This window comes from Cupressus sempervirens, chromosome 3, assembly GCF_028749045.1.
Source record: "Cupressus sempervirens isolate cs-2001-9-10 chromosome 3, ASM2874904v1, whole genome shotgun sequence".
Classification (NCBI taxonomy): Eukaryota; Viridiplantae; Streptophyta; class Pinopsida; order Cupressales; family Cupressaceae; genus Cupressus; species Cupressus sempervirens.
In genome coordinates this window covers 734170108-734184665 of record NC_143120.1, presented here as the reverse complement: position 1 = coordinate 734184665, position 14558 = coordinate 734170108, and the positions used below count along the sequence as shown (strand labels likewise).

At 33.0% G+C, this 14558-nt stretch overlaps 1 protein-coding gene across 2 annotated transcripts in view; it reads left to right on the top strand.

Moving 5' to 3' along the window:
• Window positions 1–14558, top strand: part of TPC1 (two-pore channel 1) — a 288494-nt gene that overhangs the window by 93822 nt on the left and 180114 nt on the right. For both annotated transcript variants that reach the window (XM_089821751.1, XM_089821750.1), the window contains one exon: window positions 10441–10502. In XM_089821751.1, coding sequence (XP_089677877.1) covers window positions 10441–10502 — 62 coding nt within the window. The remainder of the gene's footprint in view (window positions 1–10440; window positions 10503–14558) is intronic.

The window sequence follows — 14558 nt, the reverse complement described above, 5'->3', positions numbered from 1 at the left end:
TTTTCACCATTAGGAGAATTTCCTGTGAGAATTCATTATAAGGTTGAGAAATCCTGAAACCATCCATAGCCGATGAATATGCATCTTGGTGGGATGGGTACGAATCCCATCAGGCCAAGGGATATTTTTTAGAAAATTTCCTTGACATGATTGGGACCCTTTCAAAACAATGTGGTGAGAAGCCAACTTGTTTGTACACATTTATCTTAGTATTTCTTTACAATCTTTTGCTTCTGTGAGAAACACTCGAAAGCCAATATAGCTTGCAAAATCTGTAATAATAGCACCTAATAATGACTAGAGAATGCTCTGAATAATCATGCCCTCAAGAACACTCTCCTAATACAGTTCACAAAATATAAACTCCCGCCTTTTCAATAGCAACATGTTCTTTCACAAATCATAACATCAGACATGCATCCGACAGAAAAACAAATGTTACAACGAACACCCTCAAGATACAAACACAGTGACATTACATTGAATGAATAACTCAAATAGTCACGCAATATATTTCCAGATACAACGCGATGACTCTTTGATCTCCATCAATTACACAAAGATGAAACTCTTGATTTCCAAACAACCACACAAGAAGGGTCTCTTTGGTGCCCAGTAGCCATACATGCACATGACATTCCATTTTCCAAATGGTGAAGTCTCTTAAGAGGCGTTACAAGATTACTCATACAGGGATGATTCCATATCATCATTCACGTAGAGTCCAATAGTTGAAGGTCTATGAAATTTTTTCAATCTAAGAATCGATAAACACCTGACTACTACGCACTCTACCAAAGACCAAAATAAAAAGAACCGCATCCACAGTTTATTGCCTTTATAAAATAAAGAAACACACTGATAGTATTGCCACGCAAGAGAAATATTTTTCCAGTAATATAAGACGTTATGCAAGATAGAGGCCACGACAACATGAAAATAGCTAGCAATGAGAAAAGATAAATTAAAATGAACTTGCGATAAAGGTTATTATGAACAAAAGATGCCACAATAAGACATAGGAAGAACATGAACAGAAGATGATAGGATAGCCAAGTCATATGCAGAGTACGTTGGATGCTTGACGACATAGATCATAGACAACAACAAAAGAATATGTTGATAAGAAGGGCAAGAGCCAAACAAAATTAGGATCACTAGCAAATAATATAGAAGCAGGCCAATGGAATTTTTAAAAAATATCAGAGATGAAACTAGCATAGATAGGTTTGCAGAGATAATAATTTGAAACTATAGAGAATAACAAATGCACAAACAAAACTAAGACAATGATGATGAACCAAAAGGGCAACATATATATAGTTGATGTGTCTCTTTATTTATTCCTCCTACTGTTCTTACTATCATGTTAGAAATGTCATGGATGGTCCTCCCATGTGGTTTATTGCTCACCATCAAACCCTTGTCTAGCATGGAGGGTAAACATTTCTCCTTTACCTTGGTCGTGGGTCCCTCACATGTGACCTGTATTACTCCTAGAGTTGGAAGTGGGTCTCATGCACGTATATACTACCCCTTTTCAAATCGCCCGCTATTTCATTCTCGACACCACTGGCATCGTAGGTGGCAGACTAAACATATCTTATTTTGCATGTTATGAGGGGTCGAAGCAATGGCCTTTGCCCATTTCACATTTCATTTATTTTAGTTGGCTTCCCAATGATCCGTGTACATTCCTTATATCCCCTTGTTCTTAAACATGACTTTAGATCTTATTTCTCGTCTATTTCACGCCTGACAAGGTGTAATCCATGTTGGTGGATTGGACGTTGTCATTTCACTAAGTCATGCAAGCTGTTGGATTTCCATTTATTATATTTATAAATGGAGAATAATCCAAGAAGAGGCATGTTCCTTCATGGGACATGTCTATTTGTTAAGTATATAATAATAAATTTTTTATTATAGTTTTGTGTGTATTTAATAATTTATATATAATTTCCATGAATTTTTATTATATTAAATTCTCTCACATAATAAAACTTAGATATATATATAAACTTGAATCTCATATCTATACGTATATAAAATATATCTCACATATAATAAATAAATAAATACACACACACACACACAATAGTATTGTTTGAAGGTTTATTTGATAGAAGCTACCAACCATTAACAACTTTAATGGAATAACAGTTAATTGCAGGAAGGTGTAATTGGGAAATGATAATGATGAGTCCATTCCCACAAGAAATGTTATCATACAGTCTCATATTTACATAATAGGATCGTTCTCATTCTACTAAATATAAATGACTATTTCTTAGTATCTATTTAGCCTTACAGATTATGAGTGAGCACTCATGTTTGGCAAAAAATTAGGATGCATATTCTGAAGGAAAGTAATGAAGAATAGCATTACTCTCTGCATGCTTTTAACGCATCAGATCACCTTATTGCTGTAGCTATTCATTAACCAGATCATGAATAGCAAATGCATTGAAGAATACATTTCCTTTGTTTGATCGCATTCAGAAGTTGTAAGACTAAAGGCAGTGGGAAAAGGTCACAATTTCCAGAAATGAGAAGAATCCCCTGTAACTATTCATAATGTGAACTGTGAATTATATTATTGTGGATTTAAAGAGTCCGAATCGTGTTTTGCAATGGCACCATAATAGGTAACTCCAAATTGTGAAATGTGGTTGGATAAGTAAAGGAAGGCTTAATTTTTTTTACTTTCATACTTGTGCGTAATTGGTAGACAAAGAATCATTAACTAGATTGAGCTTTGGAAGAACAAGCATGGATAATATTGCTACTATTTGACTCAAGGAAAGATTGAAATTTGGGCATTCTTGTATTGGGGACATTACACTGGTAACAAAGCATGATCCTTCCATCCTACAGTGTAAAGATGGAATAAAGAGCATTGGATGAATAGAATTCCAAGTAGGAGTGAAAGGGAGGTACAGTGAGACATTTACGTTCAGTAAATTAGATCAGTCAAGGACAGCTAGCAGTGACAGGAGCAGTGTATAAGGAAGGGGCCTGAGATGTAGATAGTAAGCAAAGGAATAGGTATGACATCTACTTTGTGAATACAGCAATAAATAAACTGTCAATTATAGGCTTGCAAATAAGTAAATATATAGTTAATATAGTAATTAGTGATGAATATAATGGCAATCAATTAGATATGGTTTCTTATTAATCTATCTCTTGCTAAATCAATACACATATGTATATGAATGGTCAATATTAATAATGGTAATAAGATTTTATTACTTTAAATCACAATGAAAAGATCAAATTTGAAGAAACCATATACCTCATCATAGTTGGAGGGAGGGAAAGTAGGTAAGAGGTTATAAGATTGATCCCTAAGCGAAGCTAGGAGGGAGGAGTTTCCATTTGGACTTAGGCCATACAAGCTGAGGATCCCATTAGGTCTCTCTGACATTCCTTTGTGATGAGAAAAAAATACTTAAGAGGTAGGCATGGTTGGGGAAGGCAAGAACCAATTGAAGACACCTTGGAGGAAGTTAGTAGACAAAGGGGCTAGGATTTCGCTCTTGGGCTTTGTGAGGTCTCCTTGGCTAACCCGAAGATAACCTAACTTATGGAGGTAATGTTCTCTAAATAAAAAATAAAAATATACATATACATTTGACGGGTAATAGGCTGAAGCCAAGATTAATTGTTATTATTTGTTAAAATTAATTACTGTTATTATTTTTAAGTTCTAGTAGACTCGAACCAAAGACCTCCTAGATAAGAGGCTCACAATCTACCATTGTGTTGTAGGTTGTTGCCTATAAATAATAATATATATTATAAATAAATATAATAATTAAATAATTAAATAATAGGTAAGAGCCTACAACATAATGGTAAATTATGAGCCTCTTATCGAAGAGGTCTTGGGTTCGAATTCCCTTGTGTTTAATAAATAATAATAATTAATCTTGGCTTCGACCTCTTATCGATAAAAAAAAAAACTAAATAGTTAAATAATAAATTCTTAATAGAAAATAACAATTTGATAATAGAATAATATAATATAATCTCAATATAATAATATCATAATAAATAAATAAAAAACGCAATAATAATATATAATGGAGATATTAATTTAAAAAAAATATATATATAAAATTGTATATATATATATATAAAATTGTATATATATATATATAAAATTATATATATATAATCTAATGTTGTAATTATATTGCAATACATAATATAACTTAATTCTTTAATAGATTATTAACAATGATGATTGGAGGCATTGTTCCGTAGAGTTCGCCTCATGAAGAAATAAAATAAGAATTTACGAGAGAAATCGTGGTAGGGGGCATGACATTATGGATAAAGATACAAGACTTAGATACACGACAATGAGCAGAAGAATTATACAATGACAAACTATCACAAGGAATCGATGTATTAATAGCCAGACAAAAGGCAAGTGTGTGTATATATATATATACATATATACATACTACATACCAATTAATGGCTACAAACCATTTCAAGTCACAATGGTACCGAGCCAGCCTATCATGGAACTTTGCCAAGATGAAGATTTGAAAAGGAAATCGACATCGAGAAATCATTGTAAAACATAACCCAAATCTAGATCAGTAACGAGTATATGACAATCAACGATTATCATGAGACGACTCTCATACATATGCGACTTGAATAACAATTAAAAATGGGAAGTGCAATTAGGAAATGATAATGAGGAGTCCATTCCCACAAGAAATACCATCATACAATCTTATATTTACATAATAGGATCATTTTCATTCCACTGAACAAAAATGACTCTTTACTATCTATTTAGCCTATTAGATTATGAGTGAGCACTCAGCTTTGGCAAAAAATTAGGATGCATATACTTAAGGAAAGTAATCAAGAACACTCCCTTTGCATTCTTCTAAAGACAAATTTGACACATTAGATCACCTTATTGCTATAGCTATTCATTAACTAGATCATGAATAACGAATCCATTGGAGAATACATTTTCTTTATTCGATCGCATTCAACACTTGTAAGACTAAAGGTGATGGGAAAATATATGATTTCCAAAAATGACAAGAATCCCTCATAGCTATTCATAGTGTGAATTATATCATCATGAATTGTTTGATTCATGTTTTGCAACACCATATTAGCTAAGTCTAATTTGTGAAATGTGGTTGGATAAGAAAAGGATGGTCAGATCATTTGTACTTCCATACTCGTGTGTATTGGTAGACAAAGAATTATTAAATAGATTGAGCTTTGAATGAACAATCTTGGATAATATTGCTACTTTCCAAGTCAAGGAAAGGGGGAAACTTGGGTATTATTGTATCAGAGACATTACAATTACTTATGTCTTTTAGCAATGTTGTCGAATCAGCATAGTTACCTATCACTTGAAGTAGTTGAATGGTATCCTAGAGTTTCTAAAAATTCACACAAGAATAAGCCGAAAATTTTCTATTCTTTTAGCTTTTTAGCCTATGATATTGTCTTGTGCAACTCGAGAATAATTGAAACAAGCATTTTTTCTCTACAACACGTTGTTTAGACTCTGTACAACTTGTGGCCCACAATTTTCTTCCTGAAAATGGTGTTTTTTGTTGCCTTCGCTGAAATTGACTGACAATCAAAACCTTCACAACTTCCCTTTGCATCATAGAACCTTATCTATTAAATTATTGCAAAAAATTAAGGAGAACACAATATTTTAATATTCTACTATTAAAAGGATACAATTACAATGAGGTTCCTCTCCTTATACAGAAATTGGACAATGAAACTATCCAAATGGATAAACATTACATGACTCACTCAAAGCTAAAAGGAAAACTCTAAAAGAATTTAATTTTTTTTCCAGCAACGTGATTTTATTACATCCATAAGTCTTATCCTATAAGAATTTCAATATTATTCTAATAGCACTCCTTACAACTTACATCACTGAAAACAAAACTTCACAAACTAAAGACACCATGAACCATGAATACACTATTCTCCATAAGATTTTCCTTTAAAACAGACCATACGCTGGGCATAAATCCTTCAAGCTGCCTTAAAATTTTTGCAAAACCGTAGCTCCCAAGCTGAGTTCTTGAGTTCTAAGTTTACCATCTCCTTAAACTCCCAAATCACCGATTTCTCTAAATTGATGTTCCCTTTTTGGATGTTTTGGAATATCAGAGCAATTACTTTAATTTCTCACACTTTATGTAATTCTTGCAATTGAACTATGTAATGGAGAATATGAACAATTATATATATATATATATATATATATATATATATATATATATATATATATATATATATATATATATATATATATATATATATATATATCTGTGTGTGTGTTTGCTAAATGTTTTTAGTTTTTTCTACCTTACCAGTTGAGCCACCCGTTGAGATTCACTTTGTGGACCATTCTATGTTCAAGATGGATACCACATTGTCATATGACAATCCGCTCTTTGAGGTTGATGCTGATCGCTCACGTGAGTTGAGCTTGGCACAATTATCACCATCTGTAGGCACATTTCACTTTCCTATAGCAGTAGTTGGTGATGTTCTTATGTCCACAGATTATGGTGGGCAGCAGGTTGAGAATGTGCTTGCACTTATTGCAGTTACAGGCACAGTTGGTATAGTCAGGATGAGTGCATTTGTTGAGAGAAGTGGAGAACCACATGTTGCATCAACTTCTACTGTGGTTACATCCATTGCAATTGTTGTTGGTTATGAACCTGATGAAAGAGGTTATATTCAGGTCTGTAACAGCCGATGCTTGACTGAGGTGGGAGTTTTTTATCATGATTGCATAGGGAGGAGTACTCACCACTTCTCATTTGATCCACACACGAAAGATTTGATGATGCAGCAGTGTGGGTTGGCTTCAAGGTTGTACCATTCTTTGAATGATGAGTATTTTCCATTTGTAGTAGACAAGATTAGTGGTTTCAAGGTGGACTTTTTGCAAGGTTCACATTGACGTAGATAAATATTAAAAAGTGAGTTCTCAAACTTATTGAGCAACTTTGTTGACAACTTTTGCAGCAAATTGCAATTTTTGCAAACTTGTAGCTTATGACTTTCAATTCACCCAAAATTGTTCCAAAATGGCTAAAAACACCCTAGGACCCTATGTACCCAATTCCTAGACTTCCAAGGACCCGTTGACCAAGCTGGACCATGAAGGCTTATACATGCACATCATGGGAATGAACTTACAAAATTGACCTTATTACATTACAAACTTAACTACTTGATCTATAAGACCTTATTCCCCCTAAGGGTTCCCTATTACAGCTTTTCTACTCATGGCATTCCATGAGCCTTCATGCTCCATCTTGATCTTCATGTGGTGCTCCTGCACCACAAACCTAGAGCAGTAATCACTTGGTAATTAGGGGTCGATCATTGATTCTAAACTTGACGCTAAGGGGGCTGTTTACATTGAATGAAATTGGTGATTTATTTTGGGTTGGACTACAGAGTTGTGACCACATTCCAAGTTCTTATAATTGTGGATAAATTTCATTTCCCAAATTTCAATAATTGTTGTTGTATGCAATTAGATTTCATATAGAATAAATTAGGATACATTTGTTTGGATTTGGATAGAAAAGTTTATTTCATTTATTGTTATTTATTTTTTAAAAGAAGCTCTTATATGTATGAAATCCCACACACATTAAAATTTGAAAACATTGCAAAGAAGTCCAAACTTGATTAATTGTCACCGTAATTTGAGTTAGAATGAGAAGGGGTTCTTACAGTGGTATAAGAAGGGGTTCCTGCCATCCTATTGGTGGTTGGGAAAAAACTTAAAACTATATTAATCCGATAGATGACATGTCAGTGATCAACACTCTTGCAATTACTTCAGTCATGGCAATAATCAGGGGATTAATTAAACAGGCAAATCCGATGGTCACACTACCGGACATAATGGGTGATTTAAGGAATGTAGGGCTTAGCATGTTTGAGAAATATAACACTCTTCCTCAGTGTTAAGAAAGATTTGTCATTCTATCATTTTATGGAATTTCATCCAAGGCTGTGCGGTATGGCTCGTTTGACAAAGAAACAATATCACAAGATAGCTTGTGATCTTCCTGCAAGAAGAGTTGGCTTGCAGGATAAAAGGCAATTGGTGTTTGATGGTATGAGGGTGAAAATTAAGGAAATTTTGGAAATTACTAGTTTTAATTTTTATGACAACAGTCATAATCTTGAGCCTACTCGTGAGATAGTAGCCATTTTATGTTTGAAAGACAGTTACATGTAGTTTCCCATTGTAGGCACTCAAGTGTCGGGTATTACAAATGAGTTATGTGATGTAGATGTAGGCCACAACAAATTTGTTTTTACAAATCAGATCTGGATGATTAAATTAGAAAACTGAATGGTTGGTAATAGGTTCAAGGATTGGGTTTGGGATGGACATACAACCGTGTTGAAAGAAGTGCATGAAGATACTGTCATATCAACAACTTCTACCTTACCAGTTGAGCTATCCGTTGAGGTTCACTTTGTGGACAATCCTTTGCTCAAGATGGATACAACATTGGCATATGACAATCCATTGTTTGAGGTTGATTTTGATCACTCACCTTGTTGAGTTTGGCACAACTATCACCATTCGTAGACATAGTACAATTTCCTGTAGCATTTGTTGGTGATGTTCTTATGTCCATGGATTATTGTGGGGATCAAGTTGAGGATGTGGTCGCACTTATCGCAATTACAGACACAATTAGCACATTTGCGATGAGTGCATTTGTTGAGAGCATTAGCAAACCACATGTTGCATTTGTTCTTTTGTGGTTACATCCACTAGAAGTGTTGTTGGTGATGAGTCGGATGATAGAGGTTATATTCAGGATTATGACAGTCAGACTTGACCAATGTGGGGATTTTTTACCGTGATTGCATAGGGAGGAGTATTCATCACTTCTCTTCTAATCTACTCAAGGAGGATTTGATGATGCATCATTGTGGATTGGCTTTGAGGTTGTACCATCCCTTGGGGGATGAGTATTTGCCATCTACAGTAGATGAGATTAGTAGCTGCAAGGTTGACTTCTTGGTTTCTTCTATTTTTAGGATCTTTCTTTTTTCTCTTATTTTCTTGTGAATTCTTTTATCCACCTATTTCTCCACGAATGTTTTTCTATTTCCCCATGTCACTTAAAATAAGTTTCCCTTAAAGTTCCTATTTAAATTTTCTGTCGCCAATGTGTTTTTTTCAAAAATGCGGGGTAAACACTTTGACCTAGAGCTATGAACTGGTGAGCCCACAAATGGGGGACCTCAGCCCCAATGGGTTTTGAATCTTGATGGAAAGAACAACACAACGACTTAACCATTGCAACATGACACCGCTGACTTGTCACCAATGTTTTATCAAATAAAGGGACTTTAAATATTTCCCACTTAACCATAATCCTGCATTAATAAAGTATTTATATGTAACTTTATAAACTAACTTTATTAACGCATAAATAAATTATATCAATGATATTAAATCTTCTATCGATATTAACTAGCTTACCATCAACATGACACTGTCTTTAAAGATCCCGACCTTGCCCAAAATGACTCACTATAAATGGTAAGTATACCAAAACTGCATCCATACACCTTGTGGATTACTAGTTTTTAGTGGTCTCAAATTACACTGGACATCCAAGAATGTTGAAAGGCATAAAACAAAACATTTCATATTTTTTGGACACATTTTTAATGTAATCCCAGTCATTGAATAAAAACAAAAGTACAAGCTTTGTTGTATCTGAATTTTGAAAAGCATACATAATCTAATTTTATAAGTCATGCTTATAAACAGGAATATGTAGATCCAAACTGATTTTCATGAGGTTTTTGTGCCGTTGGAAAGAGTTCAAGGTTCTGGGCAGCTGCCATAGTCCTCAACTTGTGCATAATATGGTCTGAAACGTTGATAAAGAGATAACCATGAAATTTATATGATTACACAAGCTGTGTGTCTGGGAACTAAGATAAGAGCTTTGTTGTGGCATTATTGAAAACCTGTTTTCTTAATATCCAAAGGTTTGGGGTCTATTGCCTGATTTCATGTATTGACATTTATATGTCTGTACTGGACACATATGAGTGCAATAATTATGGTCTTATACTGTTTCCTAATATGGAATAAAATATTAGGAAGGTTATGTTTTGAACATACTTTTTTTTTTCCCTATTGTCATATGGTATTTACCTTTTTTCATTTTAATTTTGAAGAATGAGAGTTATACTTCACATTCAGTTAAAACCAAGTCTTTCCAAATATGAGATGATATGGCTCTTTTATGAAGTATTCTCATTTAGACAATAAGATGAATATTTATTGAAACATGGATGCCAAAATTGACTTGTGACTAACACTTTACTTTTGTTATGTGCGGTGTTTAGAAATGTGGCTTTTTAGACAAAGATCAGTGTGCTGAACTTTTTCAAGCATTGAATATGTACAGGTAATGTATTTAAATTCTATTTTGAATTTCAGATTTTGTGTCAGTTTGCAATATATTTATTGTCTTGCATATACCTATTTGTATTCCAACATGCTCTTACGAATAAAGTAGTAGATACTGGGGATCAAAAGATCTTGCAAAAATTATACTAGTTACCCTGGTGTTTAATCATTAATGTAATATTTTGAAGTATATTCCTTCTTATGTTATCATTCCTTTTAAGGAGACAGATAAAGCATAAGTATTAATACCTTGAACAGCACTAGGATCCAGAACTATTACGATATCTTTATGTAGGTTTCTTGAAACTAATATTCTTTAGTTTCTGAATACCAAATTATTGCTGTGAAAGGTTCTTGTGTTGTAGGGAAGGGAGTGACTTGCATGAGATACCACTATCATGGTCTACCTTCCTTGTACCTACATGTGTGCAAAACAATAGATTGTGTAACAAGTCCTGCTCAATAGGAAAAAGACATGGAGGCTCTATGCTGAACACACATCAATAAACCTATCACAGATTTTACCCTTCTGGTTGTACATTGTCAATATTATTTGAATATTTAGAGATAGTCAATTTGGACTCGAGTTAAGTTGTTGCACACTTTCATCATCATAAATGGGTATAGATTCAAAATTACAGACCTGAAAGTTATAGTCAAATGGCTATATATCAGCAAATTCTCTAGTGTAGATCTAAGTTTCTGAATTGGAATTGGGTATGATTGTTGGCATGTGGGTATGGTATGGAAAAAATAAATATATTGAGATCTGGATACGTTGCACAAAAAATGATTCTCTCGTGCATGCATGCTAGGGCTTTGAAAAAGGTACAAAAATTCATCTAGGATGACCGTAGGTGAATTCGTCTTGAATTTTGCCTCCTTTTTCTCTTGATGGGACAAATGCATCACTTTTTGTGATCTTTTATATGTTTTCTATTTTGGCATTTAATTCATTGTTCATCCTTGCAATTTTAAAGCTTATTTATAGTTAACATAAAATATAAGATTCTTCATGAGAACTGACTATGTTTTATCAAATGCAACAAATAAGTGTCTTAATTGATTAGTTCACTTTTTACAGCATAGTCCAGTCTGTGCCAACATAAGAACCTTGGGTAATGGTATGATCATCCATCAAATTGTACAAGAGAGGGGTTTTAAGTTGGAAATGCCCAAATAGACATGCATGAAAACTGTGAAAGCACACAAAAGCCATTTGTAGTGTTTGACAAAATACTTAAAAAAGATGTGGTATCATGTAATATGGTGATTGTGCAATATACATAGACTAGTATTCTTGATGAATCTTCAAAACTTTTTAAGGAATGTAGCAGATACCTTGCAGTATTAAATATTCTCATTTACAAATTGCTTTGCAATATTCCAAGCTCAATTGTAATTGGAAGAAATTACTACAAAATGAAGATGTATAGAAGAGTCTATAGTTTTTGACATAAAGTATCCAAGATAATTGTGCCAACATCTTCTAGAATAAATAGCTTCCAGTTCTCCACGACTCACTAGCATAAATTTGTTTCATCAGAAGTCCCTACCATGTATCTATGATTGAGCTGAAATGTCACTCCCAAGCATAGAGTAGGCTATATGTAATTGTCGCATAACCCTCAGAGGGAAACGATCAATAGTGCTAATGGATGTTGCAACTAGCACTAATTCATCTAAGTCATGAAATCAAACATCTCTTTGCTTTAGGAAATGTAGAAAAGTAAACCAAATTTTCTAGTAGAAATATAAGCCGAATTAGAATCCGTATTTGCAACGTGCATTATTGTTCTATCCTTAAATTGACAACCTCATAATAATTATAATCTCAAGTCAAAAGCAGGAGATTTTTGAAAAGATTGGGAAAAAACCATATTTTCAGAAAAGATGTAGAAATTTTTTAGAAAAAAGAGAAAAACATATATTATTTACAACTTAAGGTCATTTGATAGCATAGAGATATAGAGAGAAAATATAGTTTAACCCATTAATTGTAGAAGATAGATATTTTTTCATCCATATTCATATTGCTTATTACATGGGCAAATATTCAGTTAACTTTTTAAGAGGTTAGTCACCAAATAGCTCTCGAAGTGTGAGATCAAATATTAGCTAAAGTCAATGAAGTAGTTGAGGTCAACATTTATAAGACCTTTTAAAAAGGTCACCAAATAGTTGTCTAAGTCTAAAATCAAATATTGGCGAAGTATATGAAGTAATTGAGATCAAATTTTATCAGACGTCGATCTAGCTATTGTTAGGAATTTACTAAAAGTGGAAGCCCTTTCGAAGTGATCCAAGACTATAATTGAAATGGAGGCAAGGAGTTTTGTAGGAATAGTTTATTATTTGAGAAATATTATAAAATCATAGTCTACAATTGTAATGCTTTTTTGTTTTATACTGGCAATTGGTAAGTCCTTTATATGGGGTAGAATTCAACAAAAGGAACTTGTGTAGTTGGAGTAAAAGATTAGCTAGCCAGTGATTTTCACAATACCTAGGTTGAAACTACTATTTCAGGTTGAGACAAATGTCTATTTATAAATTAAATATATTACCTAAAAATTATTTAGATTGAAAATTAAAAAATATCAATCATATACCAAATATTAAATATATACATTATAAATTTTACAGTATTTTTTTTATAATTTTTATTTATTAGATAACTATTAATATATATTAATAGTCAATAATAATCTAAGTTCTGAAACTACATCATATAATTTATTAATTACAAGGGTTTGCTCCTTCTGTCAAAATGCCAAATTCCATCTATAATAGTACATAATAGTTATAATTTTAAAATCAGTGTATAATATTAATCATTACTTGTTGGCATCAAAATCCATGGGGTAGGGCATGCAGAGAGCTCAAGTCATATTAAGGATTCTATTTAGAGCATATTCATCAGCTGTTTGACACTATCTCACGTGCCTCCCACGTAATAGGATGATTCCCTTCTAAATTCAGTTGATGATTGCGATTGCACCGCCTGCTCCTTTGCTTAAGGTTTTGAAGAGGTCAGAAAGAAAACACACAAAATAATGAATTGTTTTCTCACCAATTCCATATTGGCTTTTATTTCCTCCTAGATTTGGCTCTATTGTTAGTAATTTGGTAATTTTGTGAGTTTTTCTAGGCTATTGCAGGTCTTTAAAATGATTTTTTTACATGTTTTGTCATTTTAAGAATTCTGATATGATTCTAATGCAATCTAAATGCAAAAAATCATTGCAAATTGGGATAACAGTTGGTTCGAGATTTTTTAACAAATTAGGATTTTTTTAGGGAAAAAATGGGCCGACTCCACTATTTGTAATTAATTGGCTATAATCACTATTTTTGGCAGACTATTGCTTCTCTAGATGGGGCAAACCAAGGTTCATGTGTGGAATCATAATTTGTTGCAAGACTATAATATCAGGAGAATAGATCAAGTGGGTGTCTTTTCTGATAAAAAATTATGATATATATTGTAATATACAATGTATCTTAGCTCAAGAGGTTAATGTACATTGTTGCTATTGATGACTCTTTGTAATGTAATGCATTATTGCTAAATTTCTCTTCTATGGTATATCCTTGCTATATGGTGTTCCTTATTAGTTTTAGTTAGTTGGGATTTTCAGCACTATTTGCACTTTTGGTGAGACTCTGCCAAAAGACCATTTTTTGGTGTATGAGAGGGTATCTCTCAGAGAAAACTCTGTTAATTTATCTGTTAATGTACTTGCATCTAAAATGATAAATAAACCTGCAAGAATCCCTATAGGTTCTCTAACTTCACCTCTATAATATCCCTTGTTATTCCTGGCGCAAATTTGAATCTCATGGAATTTTGTTAAACACTTGTCATGAAATCTCTATTTTTCTGTCTTTTATTTTCAGATTGTTGTTGAAGTTTAAATGCTTGCAAATGATTACTAAGATATCTAGACAAGGAAATAAAATGCAAATGCATCATTTCTGTCTCTTTGAATGCAGACATATGATTTCTACATGTAAAATGTACATCCAATGGACATTCTCACAAACACTTGGC